General features: G+C 52.2%; 1 protein-coding gene across 3 annotated transcripts in view; it reads left to right on the forward strand.

Moving 5' to 3' along the window:
- The window catches only part of LOC125450418 (adhesion G protein-coupled receptor A2-like), a 129,623-nt gene that overhangs the window by 59,150 nt on the left and 52,973 nt on the right, over window positions 1–17,500 (forward strand). For all 3 annotated transcript variants that reach the window (XM_059641141.1, XM_059641143.1, XM_059641142.1), the window contains exons 3-6: window positions 10,288–10,359; window positions 11,813–11,884; window positions 13,969–14,040; window positions 15,129–15,292. In XM_059641141.1, the coding sequence (XP_059497124.1) occupies window positions 10,288–10,359; window positions 11,813–11,884; window positions 13,969–14,040; window positions 15,129–15,292 (380 nt within the window). The remainder of the gene's footprint in view (window positions 1–10,287; window positions 10,360–11,812; window positions 11,885–13,968; window positions 14,041–15,128; window positions 15,293–17,500) is intronic.

The following is a 17,500-nucleotide window of genomic DNA, read 5'->3' on the forward strand; positions in this document are numbered from 1 at the left end:
CGTCCCTCTGCCTGTTCACACCACCCTCTCACACCTCTCTTTGCCTCTTCCTCACCTCTGGCACAGTCCGGACTGTATTTCACACTGGAATGGGCTATATAAACAGGGGTTGTTGTTGTATGGGACAGTGGTGAGGGAGCTGATGCCCAGGGGCTATATAAACACGGGTTGTTGTTGAATGGGACAGTGGTGAGGGAGCTGATGCCCAGAGGCACAGGGGCTGGCCTGGGCCTGGTTAATGTTGTCTGACAGTGGGACCTAGGCCCTAGGAGCTGGCAGCCCCATGGATCAAATGGATCTCCTGAAGCAGCCCCCGACCCACCACAATTCCGTGCCCCATATTGAAGGTCCCAGGGTCATCCTGCCCTCCCCCAGAGCCACTGTGCCCTCCACCACCCCGGGTCATTGTGTCCTTCCCCAGAGTAACCGTTCCCACTGCCCCAGGGTCATCCTATCCCTCCCTTCCCCCCCAGGTCACCATGCCCACTGCCACAGGCAGCTCCCCACACCCCCCGACAGTGCAGTTTCATTCTGCCCCAAGCCATGTGACTGACAGCTTGCTGCTGGGATTTGAAATGGTGGACAGAAGTCACATATGACGTACTGCGTCACTTGACCAGCTGTGTGCTGACAGGTGTCTCCCTCTTGGGGTGAGCTGGAGAACCTAGGGACACTGGGTGAACATACAAGGGAGGTCTCCATCAGGACTGTGTTGATGAAACATATTTCGGGCAGAGAGCTGTTCAAAGCCAAGTGAGACAGGCTCTCAGTGACCAACTGTGTCAGGGGTCAATGGGTCAGTTGGCTGAGATCACTTACAGGCTAGAACCATCAGGTTGCAGAGGCACTGAATGGCCTCCTCCCGTTCCTCGAGGAGTGATTCTGTGTATGTTTGGCTGTTGATGTATTAGTGTGTATTCCTTCTGTTTGTATATTTGTCTGTGCAGTGGCATCTCTCTTTATATTTGTTTATGGTCTTTCTGTCTCTGTGTCTCCAGTGTGTGTATATTTTGGTGTTTCTCCATATCTTTCTATTTTTATGTGACTGTGTATGCTGTATGCAAGTGCGTGTGTGTGCGAGTGTGTGTCTGTGTGTGTGCACGCGTGTGAATGAGAGTGTGTGTGTGTGTGCGCACGCGTGCGAGTGAGTGTGCGTGTGTGCAAGTGAGAGTATGTGTGCGCGTGTGTGCATGCGTGTGTGCGAATGAGTGTGTGTGTGCACGCGTGCGAGTGAGTGTGTGTGTGTGTGTGCACGCATGCGAGTGCGTGTGTGTGCGACTGAGTGTGTGTGTGTATGTGTGCGTGTGTGAGCGTGCGTGTGTGCAAGTGAGTGTGTGTGTGTGTGCGCGCGTATCAGGGAGAGTGTGCGTATATCTCGGTGCGACTGTTACAGAAGTGAGAGAGTATATCTTTGTCAGTATGTTTGCTCCTGTCTGCTGGGTGTGTATATTTTTGAGGGTTTGTATATTTGTGTGACTGCATACGAACTTAGAGGATAGGAGCAGGAGTAGGCCATTCTGCCAGCCAGGCCTGCTGTACCATTCACTATGTTCGTGGCTGATCAATGATCTCAATAGCCTCATACCCTCCACCCCCAACACTCGGGTCCCTGGAACCCTTCCGCCACGAGGTACATCTATCCTCTTCTGTAAATGCATCACATTTTGGCCACAACCACTTTGTGTGAATTTCACAGGCTCATCGCTCTCTGGATGAAGAGATTTCTCCTCAGCTCAGTCCAATATGGTTTACCCCTGACCCTGAATCTCTGCACCACCCCCCCCAAGTTCTCCACTCCCCCACCATCGGGAACATGCTCCCTGTATCTAACCTGTCTACACTGATTAAAATTGTTTTGGTTTTCTGTAAGATCCCAGCTCAAAACCTGTTCTGAATGCCAGTGAATGTAATTTGAACTGACTCAGTCTCTCCTCCCACATCAGTCCTGCCATTCCCAGGAATCTATCTGGTAAACCTTCACTGCCCTCCTTCTACAGCAGGAGAATCCTTCCTCGGGCACAGACCCAAAATTGCAGACAGTGCTCTCGGCGCAGTGTCACCAGACACAGCAAGACATCCTTGTTCCTGGATTTCAATTCTTGGCTATCAGGGCCCACATCTGCTATACCTGGGTGCTTCCTTTCAGGCAGTGGACACCCATTGACCATTCCTTGTTCCCAATCTACAGCCACACCATAACTTGTCTCCCTGTTCCTGCTACCCGAGTGATTAACCTCGCCTTTGTTCACATTGGCTCGCTCACCCAGCCTGTCTGAATCACACTTCACCACCACTGCCTCCTCCTCCTCACAGCTCACCCACCCACCCAGCTTTGTGTTGTCACCAAATTTTGAGTTATAACATTTAGCTCCCTCACCAAAATCACTGAAAGGGTTTGTGAACAGCTGGGGTCCCAGCACTGAGCCCTGCGGTACCCCACTAGTCACAGCCTACCATTCAGAAAGAGACCAGGTTATTCCTGCATTGTATTCCCTGTTCCCTAGCCAGTGTTCTGTTCATCTCTATGCACTATTCCCAATCCCATGGATTTTAACATTCATCTCTCATGCGCGACATTATCAAAAACCTTTTCAAGGTCCAAACAATCAGTGAGTATAAGGTGTGTATTTTTGTTGTTACTTGTGTGACTATGTCAGTGTGATAGAGATGTACAGCATTGAAACAGATCCCTCACCACATTTCACTGTGCTGACCAAAAATCCTCAATTCATTTAGTGACAGGCAGTACGTCCCCACTGCCCGGGGACAGGCAGTACGTCCCCACTGCCCAGGGACAGGCTGTACGTCCCACTACCTGGTGACCGGCAGTACATCCCGGTGACAGTCAGTACGTCCCACTGCCCGGTGACAGTCAGTACGTCCCACTGCCCGGGGACAGTCGGTACGTCCCGCTGCCCGGGGACAGTCAGTACATCCCCACTGCCTGGTGATAGGAAGTACATCGCCCTGCCCAGTGACCGGCAGTACGTCGCACTGCCCGGTGGCCTGAGCCTGGAAACCACCCTCCTGCCACCTGCCCCCTGCCTCCTGCCAGAACTCTGGTTTCATTCACATTGCCCGAACCGGGGAAATTTAGACTCAGGCAACATTGCAGGCCCCTGACTTCACCTGCAGCTTCACACAGTCTGTAGTTCAGTTCCATTGATAGACTCCCCCGGTTACAAAGGGCCAGGCTGCTCATACAGGCCACACTGCTGTGAACCTGCAAACAGGAGATAACAAGGTGTAGGGCTGTATGAACACAGGAGGCCAAGCAACATCAGAGGAGCAGGAAAGCTGACATTTCTGGCCTAGACCCTTCTTCAGAAATCTGTTTTTTTGAAGTTTTGAAACATTCTGAAGAGCTTTCCTGCTCCTCTGATGCTGCTGGTCCTGCTGTGTTCATCCAGCTCCACACCGTGTTATCTCAGATTCTCCAGCATCTGCAGTTCCTACGATCTCTAGAAACACTCAAACAGGGTCTGGCAGCTCCTTCTCAGAACAGGCAGCATCAAATCAGCCCAAATGAAAGGGACTGTCAGACTGGGCCTCGAGCCCTGCTTTGCTTGCCAACAGAAAAGTTGAAGGGGCTGAATGGCCTCATTGTGTTGTGATGTTTTCAGCACAGTGTTACACTGCGCTAGTGTGGCCTGCACACCTCCCCTATGACTTCACTTAGTAAGCAGTTGCTTTGTATTTAACTTTCACCCAAAAAAATGTTTCCAATTGTTTTCTGTTATTCCCAGCTGCGTGGGAGTACGGTGTTGAAGGCAATATGCTGACAGTTGGGAGAGCATCAGTCAGTCAGTCAGACAGGGCCAGCACACAGGCCGAGCCTAGCTCCTCAGGCCAAACCCTTCAACAACCAGCCTTTAGCTTGCTCTGTCAGAGGGAAAGAAAACTTGTATTTGAACAGCCCAATCTCAACTTCATTTCAAAAATCCTTCCAACGTCTGACCTGATTCGCAACTGGACGTTTTCGTTTCAACACCTCATGAGATTGTCACCAAGTGACACAGAATATTCTTTGTTGGTTTTTAACCTTCGAGATGATCTTTTTAACTTTGCAAAACGCTACCTGAACTGTGGTTAATCCCTCTCCCTCACACTGTCACTCAGTAACCCCTCTTCCCCCCCAGCGCCCTGTGTTACTGACTGTATCCCTACTGATGTTAATCCCTCTCCCTCACACTGTCACTCAGTAACCCCTCTCCCCCCCAGCACCCTGTGTTACTGACTGTATCCCTACTGATGTTAATCCCTCTCCCTCACACTGTCACTCAGTAACCCCTCTCCCCCCCAGCACCCTGTGTTACTGACTATATCCCTACTGATGTTAATCCCTCTCCCTCACACTGGCACTCGGTAACCCCTCTCCCCCCCAGGGCCCTGTGTTACTGACTGTATCCCTACTGATGTTAATCCCTCTCCCTCACACTGTCACTCAGTAACCCCTCTCCCCCCCCAGCACCCTGTGTTACTGACTGTATCCCTACTGATGTTAGTCCCTCTCCCTCACACTGTCACTCAGTAACCCCTCTCCAGCGCCCTGTGTTACTGACTGTATCTGTACTGATGTTAATCCCTCTCCCTCACACTGTCACTCAGTAACCCCACTCCCCCCCCAGGGCCCTGTGTTACTGACTGTATCCCTACTGATGTTAATCCCTCTCCCTCACACTGTCACTCAGTTACCCCTCTCCCCCCCGCCCAGTGCCCTGTGTTACTGACTGTATCCCTACTGATGTTAATCCCTCTCCCTCACACTGTCACTCAGTAACCCCTCTCACCCCCAGCGCCCTGTGTTACTGACTGTATCCCTACTGATGTTAATCCCTCTCCCTCACACTGTCACTCAGTAACCCCTCTCCCCCCCGCCCAGTGCCCTGTGTTACTGACTGTATCCCTACTGATGTTAATCCCTCTCCCTCACACTGTCACTCAGTAACCCCTCTCACCCCCAGCGCCCTGTGTTACTGACTGTATCCCTACTGATGTTAATCCCTCTCCCTCACACTGTCACTCAGTAACCCCACTCCAGCGCCGTGTTACTGACTGTATCCCTACTGATGTTAATCCCTCTCCCTCACACTGTCACTCAGTAACCCCTCTTCCCCCCCACAGCGCCCTGTGTTACTGACTGTATCCCTACTGATGTTAATACCTTGCCCTCACACTGTCACTCAGTAACCCCTCTCCCCCCCCCAGAGCCCTGTGTTACTGACTGTATCCCTACTGATGTTAATCCCACTCCCTCACACTGTCACTCAGTAACCCCTCTCCCCCCCAGCGCCCTGTGTTACTGACTATATCCCTACTGATGTTAATACCTTGCCCTCACACTGTCACTCTCTTAATGTCCCGGCAGCTTTAGTACTCTGTTGTTCCCGAGTAATAAAGTATAAATCCAGTGGGAGAAGTTGGGTTGAACATGTGGTCATTAAATTTTATTGGAAGCTGTTGGACGTGGTTTTTAAAGTGACGTTAAGGCTGGATTTTAACGGTCTCCTGTTTCTGCTCCACTTCCACAGTATGTGACAGGAAGGGAGAGGGCAAAGGGACCACCGGGAAGCCCTGAAACACTCTGGTCCCTGCTGAGGCAGACAGAGTAACCCCTGTTGTGTGCCCCAGTCCCCGTGCTGTCTGTCCTGTACATAGACACAGCAGCTCAGTGCCAGCCCCACCACGGACAAAGCTGCAGAGTATGACCCAGAAACTGTTCTCCTGACAGCACTCACTCACCTCTCCTCACTCCCTCCTCACTCTCCCCTCCTCACTCTCCCCTCCTCACTCCCTCTTCACACCCCCCTCCTCACTCCCTCCTCACTCTCCCCTCCTCACTCCATCCTCACTCCCTCCTCACTCCCCCTCCTCACTCCCTCCTCACTCCCCCTCCTCACTCCCTCCTCACTCCCCCCTCCTCACTCACTCCACACTCCCTCCTCATTACCCCCTCCTCACTCCCTCCTCACCCTCCCCTCCTCACCCCCTCCTCACTCACCACTCTCCTCACTCACCCCCTCCTCACTCACCCCCCTCCTCACTCCCTCCTCACTTACTCCGCTCCTCCTCACCCCCTCCTCCTCACCCCCTCCTCCTCACCCCCTCCTCCTCACCCCCTCCTCCTCACCCCCTCCTCCTCACGCCCTCCTCCTCACGCCCTCCTCCTTACGCCCTCCTCCTTACGCCCTCCTCCTCACCCCCTCCTCCTTACGCCCTCCTCCTCACGCCCTCCTCCTCACGCCCTCCTCCTCACGCCCTCCTCCGCACGCCCTCCTCCTCACCACCTCCTCCTCACTCACCCCCCTCCTCCTCACCCCCCTCCTCCTCACTCTCCTCCTTGCTTACTCCACTCCTCACTCATCCCCCTCCTCACTCACCCCCCTCTTCCCCACTCTCCCGCCTCCTCACTCCCCCCTCCTCACTCCCCACCTCCTCACTCACCCCACTTCTCCTCACGCCCTTCTCCACACACCCTCCTCACTCACTCCCCCTCCTCACTCACCCCCCTCTTCCCCACTCACCCGCCTCCTCACTCCCCCCTCCTCACTCCCCACCTCCTCACTCACCCCACTTCTCCTCACGCCCTTCTCCACACACCCTCCTCACTCACTCCCCTCCTCACTCACTCCCCTCCTCACTCACTCCCCTCCTCCTCACTCCCCTCCTTCTGACTCACTCCCCTCCTGACTAACTCCCCTCCTGACTCCCCTCCTCACTCAGTCCCCTCCTCCCCACTGCCCTCCTCCCCACTGCCCTCCTCCCCACTGCCCTCCTCCCTCTCTCCCCTCCTCACTCACACCCCTCCTCCTCACTCATCCCCCTCCTCACTCACCCCCCTCTTCCCCTCCTCACTCGCTCCCCTCCCCCTCGCTCCCCCCTGCTGTCCGTGTTTCTGCCCTGGCCCCGCTCCCTTGGTGCCAGGAGTGTGGGAGTGCCGCACTGTGGGCAGTCCGGTCTGTGTTGGTATGTTTGTTGACCCTGTGCCCTCCGACCCCTCTGGCCGTGGGATTGAGGGTGCTGAGAGAGGTTCTGCTGGCTGTCTTTGAATATTTCCTCCCCCAGGCACCCGGGCTTGGGCACGTGGTCAGGCCGTTGTCAGTTTGCTGTCTTTGGGCATCTTGCTGTGTTTCCCACCCCATGAGGACAGTGACGCATTCCTGCTTAACCTGACAGTCTGAGGTTGTGAGAAGTGGTGGATAGTTGGGAGTTGAGCTCGCTGGAGAAATGATCCCTCTGTGGCCTGTACAGGATAGTTGTGAGCAGTGTGGTGTAAATGGGAGACTTGTGTAGACCAGCAGCTTGTGAGAAAAAGGAGCCACATGGTATCCTGAGCAAGGTCTGCTTTCTGAGGAGAATGAAGCCTTGCTGACTGGGTCATAACTAAACCCATCCCCACCCCACCCTACCCCAAACTGTGCCCTGTTGGACCTCCTCCCAGCACCCCATTCCTGCTGTGACCCGCAACCTTGCTGATCCCCTGGTGATCCAGTAATCAGACTGAGCGACGCTAACTCGGGACATCCAGATCCTGTGATCACCCAGGACCAACAAAACAAACTGCATTTACCAGGCACCTGAGTTGATGTTGGGCCTGTCCAGCCTTGAAGCTCAGTGACAAGCCCCGAACAACTTTGTGAAGGAGGATGGCTCATTGCAGAGTGCAGTGTGCGAGTGTCAGACTGACTGGGCCATCCCTAACAGCACACGCACACGCACACACACAGGACACACACGCACACGCACACGCACACACACACGTACACACACAGGGCACACAGATACAGCCGTGCTGATCCTGCATTGCAGGCACCAGAGATCACAGTCACAGGTCACCCAGGGTTAAGTACACAACAAGAGGCTGAGAGCACAGCACACTGCGGACTCCGGAAGGCAGAGAGAGAGGGAGGGAGAAAGCCCCCAACAGGTCGGAGAGGAAACCGAGGTTAAACAGTGAGCACTGATGCTGACACAACTCACAGCAAGCAGCACACCACATAAATAGTGAACAAAATCCTTCCCAAAACACCTCCCTGTCAGCCTCGTTCAGCTTGATCATCGTGAATGTGTTCTGGGCCAGCTGTAACTGAGAATGTGGGTGTCAGGGTGAGGCTGACCCATCGCTGTAACTGAGAATGTGGGTGTCAGGGTGAGGCTGACCCATCGCTGTAACTGAGAATGTGGGTGTCAGTGTGAGACTGATCCATCGCTGTATGTGAGAATGTGGGTGTCAGGGTGAGGCTGACCCATCGCTGTAACTGAGAATGTGGGTGTCAGGGTGAGGCTGACCCATCGCTGTATGTGAGAATGTGGGTGTCGGTGTGAGACTGACCCATCGCTGTAACAGAGAATGTGGGTGTCAGGGTGAGACTGACACATCGGTGTAACTGAGAATGTGGGTGTCAGGGTGAGACTGACTCATCGCTGTAACTGAGAATGTGGGTGTCGGTGTGAGAATGACCCATCGCTGTAAATGAGAATGTGGGTGTCGCTGTAACTGAGAATGTAGGTGTCAGGGTGAGAATGACCCATCGCTGTATGTGAGAATGTGGGTGTCAGGGTGAGAATGACCCATCGCTGTAACTGAGAATGTGGGTGTTGGTGTGAGACTGACCCATCGCTGTAACTGAGAATGTGGGTGTCAGTGTGAGACTGACCCATCGCTGTAACTGAGAATGTGGGTGTCGGTGTGAGAATGACCCCTCGCTGTAACTGAGAATGTGGGTGTCGGTGTGAGAATGACCCATCGCTGTAACTGAGAATGTGGGTGTCGGTGTGAGAATGACCCATCGCTGTAACTAAGAATGTGGGTGTCAGTGTGAGAATGACCCATCGCTGTAACTGAGAATGTTGGTTTCGGTGTCAGACTGACCCATCGCTGTAACTGAGAATCTGGGTGTCAACGTGAGACTGACCCATCACTATAACTGAGAATGTGGGTGTCGACGTGAGACTGACCCATCGCTGTAACTGAGAATGTGGGTGTCGGCGTGAGATTGACCCATCGCTGTAACTGAGAATGTGGGTGTCAGTGTGAGACTGACCCATCGCTGTAACTGAGAATGTGAGTGTCAGTGTGAGACTGACCCATCGCTGTAACTGAGAATGTGGGTGTCGGTGTAATACTGATCCGTCGCTGTAACTGAGAATGTGGGTGTCAGTGTGAGACTGACCCATCGCTGTAACTGAGAATGTGGGCGTCAGTGTGAGACTGACCCATCGCTGTAACTGAGAATGTGGGTGTCAGTGTGAGACTGACCCATCGCTGTAACTGAGAATGTGGGCGTCAGTGTGAGACTGACCCATCGCTGTAACTGAGAATGTGGGTGTCAGTGTGAGACTGACCCATCGCTGTAACTGAGAATGTGGGTGTCAGTGTAAGACTGATCCGTCGCTGTAACTGAGAATGTGGGTGTCAGTGTGAGAATGACCCATAGCTGTAACTGAGAACGTGGGTGTCGGTGTGAGACTGACCCATCACTGTAACTGAGAATGTGGGTGTCGGTGTGAGACTGACCTATCGCTGTAACTGAGAATGTGGGTGTCAGGGTGAGAATGACCCATCACTGTAACTGAGAATGTGGGTGTCAGGGTGAGAATGACCCATCAGTGTAACTGAGAACGTGGGTGTCAGTGTGAGACTGACCCATCGCTGTAACTGAGAATGTGGGTGTCAGTGTGAGACTGACCCATCGCTGTAACTGAGAAAGTGGGTGTCGGTGTAATACTGATCCGTCGCTGTAACTGAGAATGTGGGTGTCAGTGTGAGACTGACCCATCGCTGTAACTGAGAATGTGGGCATCAGTGTGAGAATGACCCATCGCTGTAACTGAGAATGTGGGTGTCAGTGTGAGACTGACCCATCGCTGTAACTGAGAATGTGGGTGTCAGTGTGAGACTGACCCATCGCTGTAACTGAGAATGTGGGTGTCAGTGTGAGAATGATCCATCGCTGTATGTGAGAATGTGGGTGTCCGTGTGAGACTGACCCATCGCTGTAACTGAGAATGTGGGTGTCAGTGTGAGACTGACCCATCGCTGTAACTGAGAATGTGGGTGTCAGTGTGAGACTGACCCATCCCTCAAAGTGTCCTTGTCCTTCCCATTCACATTCCAGCTGTTTGCAGTTTGTTTTTCATCTGAGGAGCAGCTCCTGGGAGACATTTGTTTACACGCTTTAAGCAGTGGAATGTCAAAGAGTTGACGGTGGGTCTCGGTGAGTTTGTGGGGTCCCACTTCTCTGGCTCCTTGTTATCACTGCTGTTTGTCTCTTCTTGTTTGTGCAGGGACTTGAAGAATAATCTGATCAGCACGATCCAGCCTGGAGCATTCCAGGGCCTGCCATCTCTCCGACGTCTGTAAGTAACTCCCATTTCTTCACCCTGATTGCGCTGGAGCGATGTCCCTGAGCTTCCTGCCTCCCAGAAACACCCCCATGCCCCAACCCACATGCTACAGGAGAGGAGAGTCAGTCACTCGTGTGACCCTGTTTTGTCTGAGTTCCCGCCTGAAACCCCCACAGATGCTCATTCCTGGCTTTATGTGACTCAGCCTCACACGGCCGATAGAGCACCAGTGTCAGGCAGCTGTGCTCACCCTTTGGGAAGCACTGTTTCATCCTTTGCTGGAGCACTGGGTCAGGTCCTGGGGACTGCACTCAGTGAAGGGCACCCAGGCACTTTGAGAGTGGAGTCACACAGACAGGTTGAGGAGAATGGTGCAGGGTGACCGAGCCCAGCTCCCTGCAGAGAGGGATGAGCCATGTCCTCCCCCAGCACAAGGAGGCAGCTCAGAACCACCTTCTCAAGGGGCAGTCTTCTCCTGGGTTTGAACGTTCTGTCTCCCCTCCTAGCCTCTGGAGTGTCTGGCAAAAACAGAAATAGCTGGAGAAACTCTGCAGGTCTGTTAGCATCCACATCTCTTGGTGTTTCTTCTGAGTTTGAAGTGATGCTTGTATTTCTCAGACCCGAAATTCTGTGTGTGTGTGTGTGTGTGTGTGTGTGTGTGTGTGTGTGTGTGTGTGTGTGTGTATGTATGTCTGTCACAGTAGCTATCTCATGTTGTCACTCATTCGCATGAGTTGAGGTTTTTCGATGCAGTTTGATTCCCTCCTGGTCCTCCCAACACCTGAAGTTTGGGATGCCCATCCCTCAGGCTGAGTGAGCTGCTGCCCATCAGATTCCCATTGCTGGATTACTGTCCCCCTGTCACCAGCTCCTCACTGCATACTGAGCACTCACCATTTCAACAGCAACCACCCACCCTGTTCCTGGGGGAACAATGTTATCTACCTCCCTCCCAAACATTACCCCCTCGATGGTGCCACTGCTGTGCTGGCAGCTATCTCACTGCAACGCTCCTTTCCCTGTTGACACGGCCAGACAGCCTAGCTTCAGATATCTCTCTCTCTCTCTCTCTCTCTCTTTAACAGGAATATCAAATTCATAGCCAGTTTTTCCCCTCATTCACAGCCAGTCCTCAGTGTGCTGTTTTATCCAAATCTCCCAAATGCCTCTTCAGAAACACCCCTTGATCCTGACTCAGAATTTCCAGCCATTTCTCAGGGTCTCCTTGTCTCGTACAGATCAGCGTTCCCTGTCTTCTCCTGGTTCGATGTGTCAGAGTGACCCCTTCTCCCACTATTGCAAGCTCCGGAAACGTGCTCCTTGTTGAGTGTGAGCTGGGTGGTGGATGCAGTCGCTGCCATCTCTGTGCTGGCAGTGCCCTGGACATTAGTCCAGCTTTCAGTCTGTGACTGTGTGGAAGTGCAGAGTATGGCATTAATGCAGCATGGTTTCCTTTTGAATTCAGAGACCTGTCCAACAACAGAATTGGGTGCCTGAAGCCTGCAATGTTCCAGAGCCTGAGCAACCTGACCAGATTGTGAGTATGTGTGCTACCCAGGCTGGGTCCACTCAGCTTCTCTTCAACAGCGTGCTCTCCCTGACACGGCCGGTCTGTCTTCGAATCAAACAGGTTCAGAGGAGATTCAGTCGAGTGAATTGCTTCTCATCATCCAGGGCTTTGCTTGAAATGATAAGGAGGCTGCCCGTGGCCAGTGACAGGGGTCAGAAAGCAGGGGGAGCACAGATTGAGGGGCTTTGGTGACAGAAAGAGATAGGATGAGGAGTAAATGTACTTGTTTTGAGATGGGGTGCTCAGAGCGGTGAAGACACTTCGAGTGGTTACTCTCAAAGTAAAGGGTCAAAGGTGCAAAATTTGGATGTGTGTGAACGGGAAGAGGAGATGCCAGGAAAACTTTTTCGAAGGACCAGAGTAAGCGCGATGGGCTGTTTGGCCTCCCAGTGTACTGTACAATCATCAGTGTGTATCTGGTGATGCCCCATGGGCAGCTGAGCAAGATCCCTAGCTTCAGCCAACAGCCCCGTGTGACCCCTAAAGAGGGGTACCACATGGTGATGGAGGACAGGAGGGTAAATTTGAATTCAACTTGTTAAAAAAAAGTCTGGAGTGAAGAATGTCCCAGGATGACCATGAACCCATTGCCGACTGTTGGGAAAAGCCCATCTGGTTCACTAATGTCCTTTGGGGAAGGAAACTGCCATCCTTACCTGGTCTGGCCTACATGTGACTCCAGACCCACAGCAATGTGGGTGACCCTCAGCTCCCTCTGGGTAATTAGGAATGGACTATAAATGATGGCCCAACCAATGATGCCCAGATCCCATGAATGAATTATAAAACGGACTGTGCATTTGTACATCACTGTGGACATCCCCTCGGTTTCACAGAGCACCGGCAGTGAGGAGATTATATTCAGCACCTGGTCATTACTCTGTAAGGAAGTGCGGCATTCAGACTGTGGTCAGCAAGATCCCACTGTGCACTGTGAGCTCACCGATTGGTGCAACAGGCTGAGATCCCCTCATGGTGCGACAGTGCCCAGCCACGTACTGTAGCTTGGCTCTCTCCTGCAGGAACAATGGCCTTGAATGTTCAAGCTGGCCTCAAGTTCCCTCTGATTGTCTCTCAGAATCCTTTTAAAACATATATTCAGCTCAGAGCGACCAAGCAGGGAAATCTTGCTGTGGTAGTGAATGCAGAGGACAGAGTCGATGCTGTTCTCTCTCATTCGCCCCGGTATTGGGTTGTTTCTGAGTCAGTATGATCAGAGCGTTCCTCCCCCTGCCTTTAGCAGGAAGAGACATCTGCCTAAGGCTGACTCGGGGGGCCCAGCTTGAAAGACCTACATTTATATAGTAACTAACTCATCTGTCGGTGAATGTCACAGCAACACTCTCAGGCCAGACTCGACACTGAGCTACAGGGTGACCCTGAGATGAAGTGAGGTTTTAAAAATGATAAAAGGGATTGACAGAGTAAATGGGGAAAGAATGTCCCCTCTTGTGGGGAAATCTAGAACGAGAAGTGTTAGTTTTAGGGCAAGGGGAGAGCTGATGTTAAACAGAGCTGAGGAGAAATTCCTTCTCGAAAAGGGCCGTGAGTCTGTGGGATCCACTCCCTCAGAGTGCGGTGGGAGCTGGGCCATTGGGTAGATGTAAGGAGGAGACGGACAGATTTGAAATGAGAAATGGGTTAAGGGGTTATGGAGACCGGGCAGTAACATGGTGCTCAGGCTGAGATGGGATGGCATTGAATAGTGGGACAGGGTCAAGGGGCTGAGTGGCCTACTGGTTGTGAAGCTGTTGTCAGAGATGAATAAAGAACCTGATTTGAAAGAGTATCTGAGCACTGAAAGCCTGATGGTCTCTGCACTGTGGCGCCCAGGTTTAGCTAAAGGTCAAACAGTCAAGGTGAACAGGTCAAACCAGGCTGCAGAATGGCCATTAAACGGGGAATGCACAAGGAGCCAGGATTGGAGCTGTGCTCAGGTCTAATGGGATTAGCGAGCTGGAGGAGGGCAGGACCCTTTGCTGTGTGTATTAAATTGTCCATGCTTCTCTCATGTTACCATCAGAATCTCTCACAGCTGATTATTTCCACAGGAACCTGTCAGGAAACATCTTCTCCAGCCTGTACCCAGACCTCTTCGCTGCTTTGGTCTCTTTAAAAGTGGTGTGAGTATGTGTGTTCTCGCATTTTCCTTCTGTTGGCCTCAGTGCCGAGCTGTTACCGTCTCAGTTCCCACTGTGCTGGACTGGGCTCTGTGTGTGACTGCATCCCTCCTGTCTGGGATTGAGGAGTATTCCAGGAACGTTTCCGATGGGAGGGAGCAGAGTCTAAAACCCGTTTGGGCAAACTCGCGTTTATGCCCAGATTTCCCAACCACTGCATCACAGCAATCTGAGCAGATTTGTGTGTTTAAGAATCTGAGCGCTCTGTTCACTTCCTCCCAACAAAAACTCAAATCATTCAGGAACGTGGTCGAATCAACTCCTGGCTGTAGGGATTGGGATAACATTTAGAATGGGGATTGCCGAGGTAAACATGTCACGCTGTGATCACACCCTTCCTCCATCTCTGTGGCTGAAACATGCTCCAAACATACTCAACCCTCTAACATTGCCTGAAACGTTGCCGTTTGTGAGAACAGTCCAACAGCAGCCCCTCGTATATTGCTGAGGACAGGTGGCAGCTTCAGGAGGTGGATGGACCTGCTGTTGTACACCCTGTTGCAGTTTTCTACAGCCTTCTCAGCTCACTGCAGCTGAAGACTGTGTCAGGCATTAGACCCCTGTGTTCATACAGGGTCCGGTGGATGCTGTGAGATAGGGACAGGAAGTGCAGGAGAGCCCCAGCAGCGCCTGTGGAGGGAGAGACAGGGTGAATCTATCTGTGGCTGGCGCGGGCCCCATGTCTTGTATAGCCCGCACCTAGTAGCCTGGTGGTGAAATACTGTGGCGCCGTCACCAGCCAGCACCCAGTGGGTGGGCTCTGCATTGCCAGAAGCACATGGCCACTCTCCCTCACCTCCTGCCCCACCCGTGCGCCTCAGGAGGTGCTCCCTCCCTTCACATCACTAACCCCCCCACCCCACCACCCAGCGTGAGCTGGTCCACTTTGAGATGAGTGAGCCGTTCTGATCGATACCCAACACATACCAGAGCCTTCAGGTTGAGCAAAGGGCAGGCGGATGCCCGGGTGAGGTCAGAGGTGAAAGGTCAGGGCCCTGAAATGTCTGACAGTGTTCCACTTGTTCTTGCAGTGATTTCAATAGTGAATTCCTGATTTGTGACTGTAACATGCGGTGGATGCTGAACTGGCAGCAGAGGAGGTTGGTGCGAATCTCCAAGGACACGCTGTGTGCATACCCCCGGGCACTGAGGAGGCAGCCGTTCAGGGAGCTGAAGGAAGACCAGCTGGTGTGTGGTATGTCTGACAGTAAACTCGATTCTCCAAACTGACCAGGTACAGGCTGTCGTGGGGATATCTGACCAGGTACAGGCTGTCCCAGGGATATCTGACCAGGTACAGGCTGTCCCGGGGATATCTGACCAGGCACAGGCTGTCCTGGGGATAAATGACCCAGGTACAGGCTGTCCTGGGGATATCTGACCAGGTACAGGCTGTCCCGGGGATATCTGACCAGGTACAGGCTGTCCCAGGGATATCTGACCAGGTACAGGCTGTCCCGGGGATAAATGACCAGGTACAGGCTGTCCCGGGGATATCTGACCAGGTACAGGCTGTCCCGGGGATACCTGACCATGTACAGGCTGTCCCAGGGATAACTGACCAGGTACAGATCAAATTATTTAATTAAATACAAATTAAATGGCTCGGGAATGGTGAAGTTTCCAAATTTGTTTGGGATGTTGGACTAAGATCCTGAAGGATTTTCCACAGTCCAGCCTCTGACAGATTCTGTTCTGATGTCTCCCAGTGTTGGTGAACTTGGTGTTTTTTTTGACCTGAAAATCAGGAGCATGCCATGTGTGAGAGTGTCGGTGTGGAGAGGTCAGTTGTAAGTTTGTACAAATCATATTCCAGCGTGCTTCAGATTTAATCCTTTTGAAGGAGTTTGGTTTGGGAGGATTGTGGACGAATGGATTTATTGTGAGTTTGGTGAAATATCTGGAGTAGTTCCATTGTGAGGGTAATTGAAAGGTCAGTGTTGTCATCTTGTATATTTTTGACCCAGGCTTTCTGGTTACTGCTCAGAGTTGCACAGGGGGCTTTGCTACTAGGAAGGAGTTGAGTTATAAGGACAAAATGTGTGAAGAAGAGCTGTCCAGCTGCTAGTTTCTGTTCCTGAAAATCTCTCTCATTGAATTAGGGATTCTGTTGTTTTCAAAAAGTGGCTGAAGGAACTGATCAATATTTGACTTTGTCAGCAAGCTGCATCTGCCAAGACTCCAGAGATAGCTGTGTGTGTGTATGCGTGCGCGCATGCATGTGTGTGTGTGTGTGAGAGAGAGAGTGTGTGTGTGTGTGTGTGTCAGTGTGTGTGTTTGAGAGTGTGTGTGGGTGTGTCAGTGTGTGAGAGGGTGTGTGTGTGCGTGCGCGCATGCGTGTGTGTGTGTCAGTGTGTGTGTGGGTGTGTCAGTGTGTGAGAGTGTGTGTGTGCATGCGCGCATGCATGTGTGTGTGCGCATGCGCGGTGACTTGGGAAGTAACACCAGAACAATAAATGTTTGAACAATCCGTACTCTGTTGCTTATGGCCTTCGAGAGCAGCCTAGCTGGCCCGTCTGTGAAGCGAACCTCCACAAGCAGCGAGATCTCGACGTTGTTTCTACTTTCCCAGAGCGTGTTTTAAGCTTGCTGAAAGGGAGAAAGCTTTATACAACTGTATTATCAGCTGTAATGGTTCACCATTTATTGCATCTGAATTGAAAATGTTTTGTTTTGCGAATAAACCAGTGGTTTTGCATTTATTAAAGGAAGCTTGTTGATTGGTCAATTTTATGTTGGTAACTCGGAAAGCTCTTTTTGATTTGAAGTTGCGTCCTATGGTGTAGTGGGGTGAGAGAACGGCCGCATAGATTCCAGTGGTTTGGTGGGAGCGCAGTGAGTTCCCAACATCACAGATGGTCAGGGAAGAGTTCCCCTTGTTCTGTTCTGTCTGGCTAAGCCTCCTGTACGCTGTGGGAGAGAGCTTCAAAGATCACTGTCCCTGACAGGAATGATCGCATTATCCTGGCCAGGCTGCAGCTTGTCCCACATCTCAGTCAAGCAAGGGGACAGCGAGGGGGTGAGGCAGCCTTCTCCATGTGAAAGGGAGAGACCTCAGGCACCTCCCAGAAACTCAGCACATTGTCAAGCACTCTGCACAGAATCATGGAGACATAGAGCACAGAAACAGACTCTTCGGTCCAACCCGTCCGTGCCAACCATATGTCCAAAATTACTGTAGTCCCAATTGCCAGCATTCGGCCCATATCCCTCTAAACCCTTCCTACTCATGTCCCCATCCAGCTGCCTTTTAAATGCTGTAACTGTACTAGCCTCCACCACTTCCTCTGGCAGCTCATTCCCTAGACACACCATCCTCTGTGTGAAACTGTTACCCCTTAGGTCCCTTTTAAATCTTTCCCCTTTCACCTTAAAATGATGCGCCTCTAGTTTTGGACTCCCC

This window comes from Stegostoma tigrinum, chromosome 40 (genome assembly GCF_030684315.1).
Source record: "Stegostoma tigrinum isolate sSteTig4 chromosome 40, sSteTig4.hap1, whole genome shotgun sequence".
Taxonomy (NCBI): domain Eukaryota; kingdom Metazoa; phylum Chordata; class Chondrichthyes; order Orectolobiformes; family Stegostomatidae; genus Stegostoma; species Stegostoma tigrinum.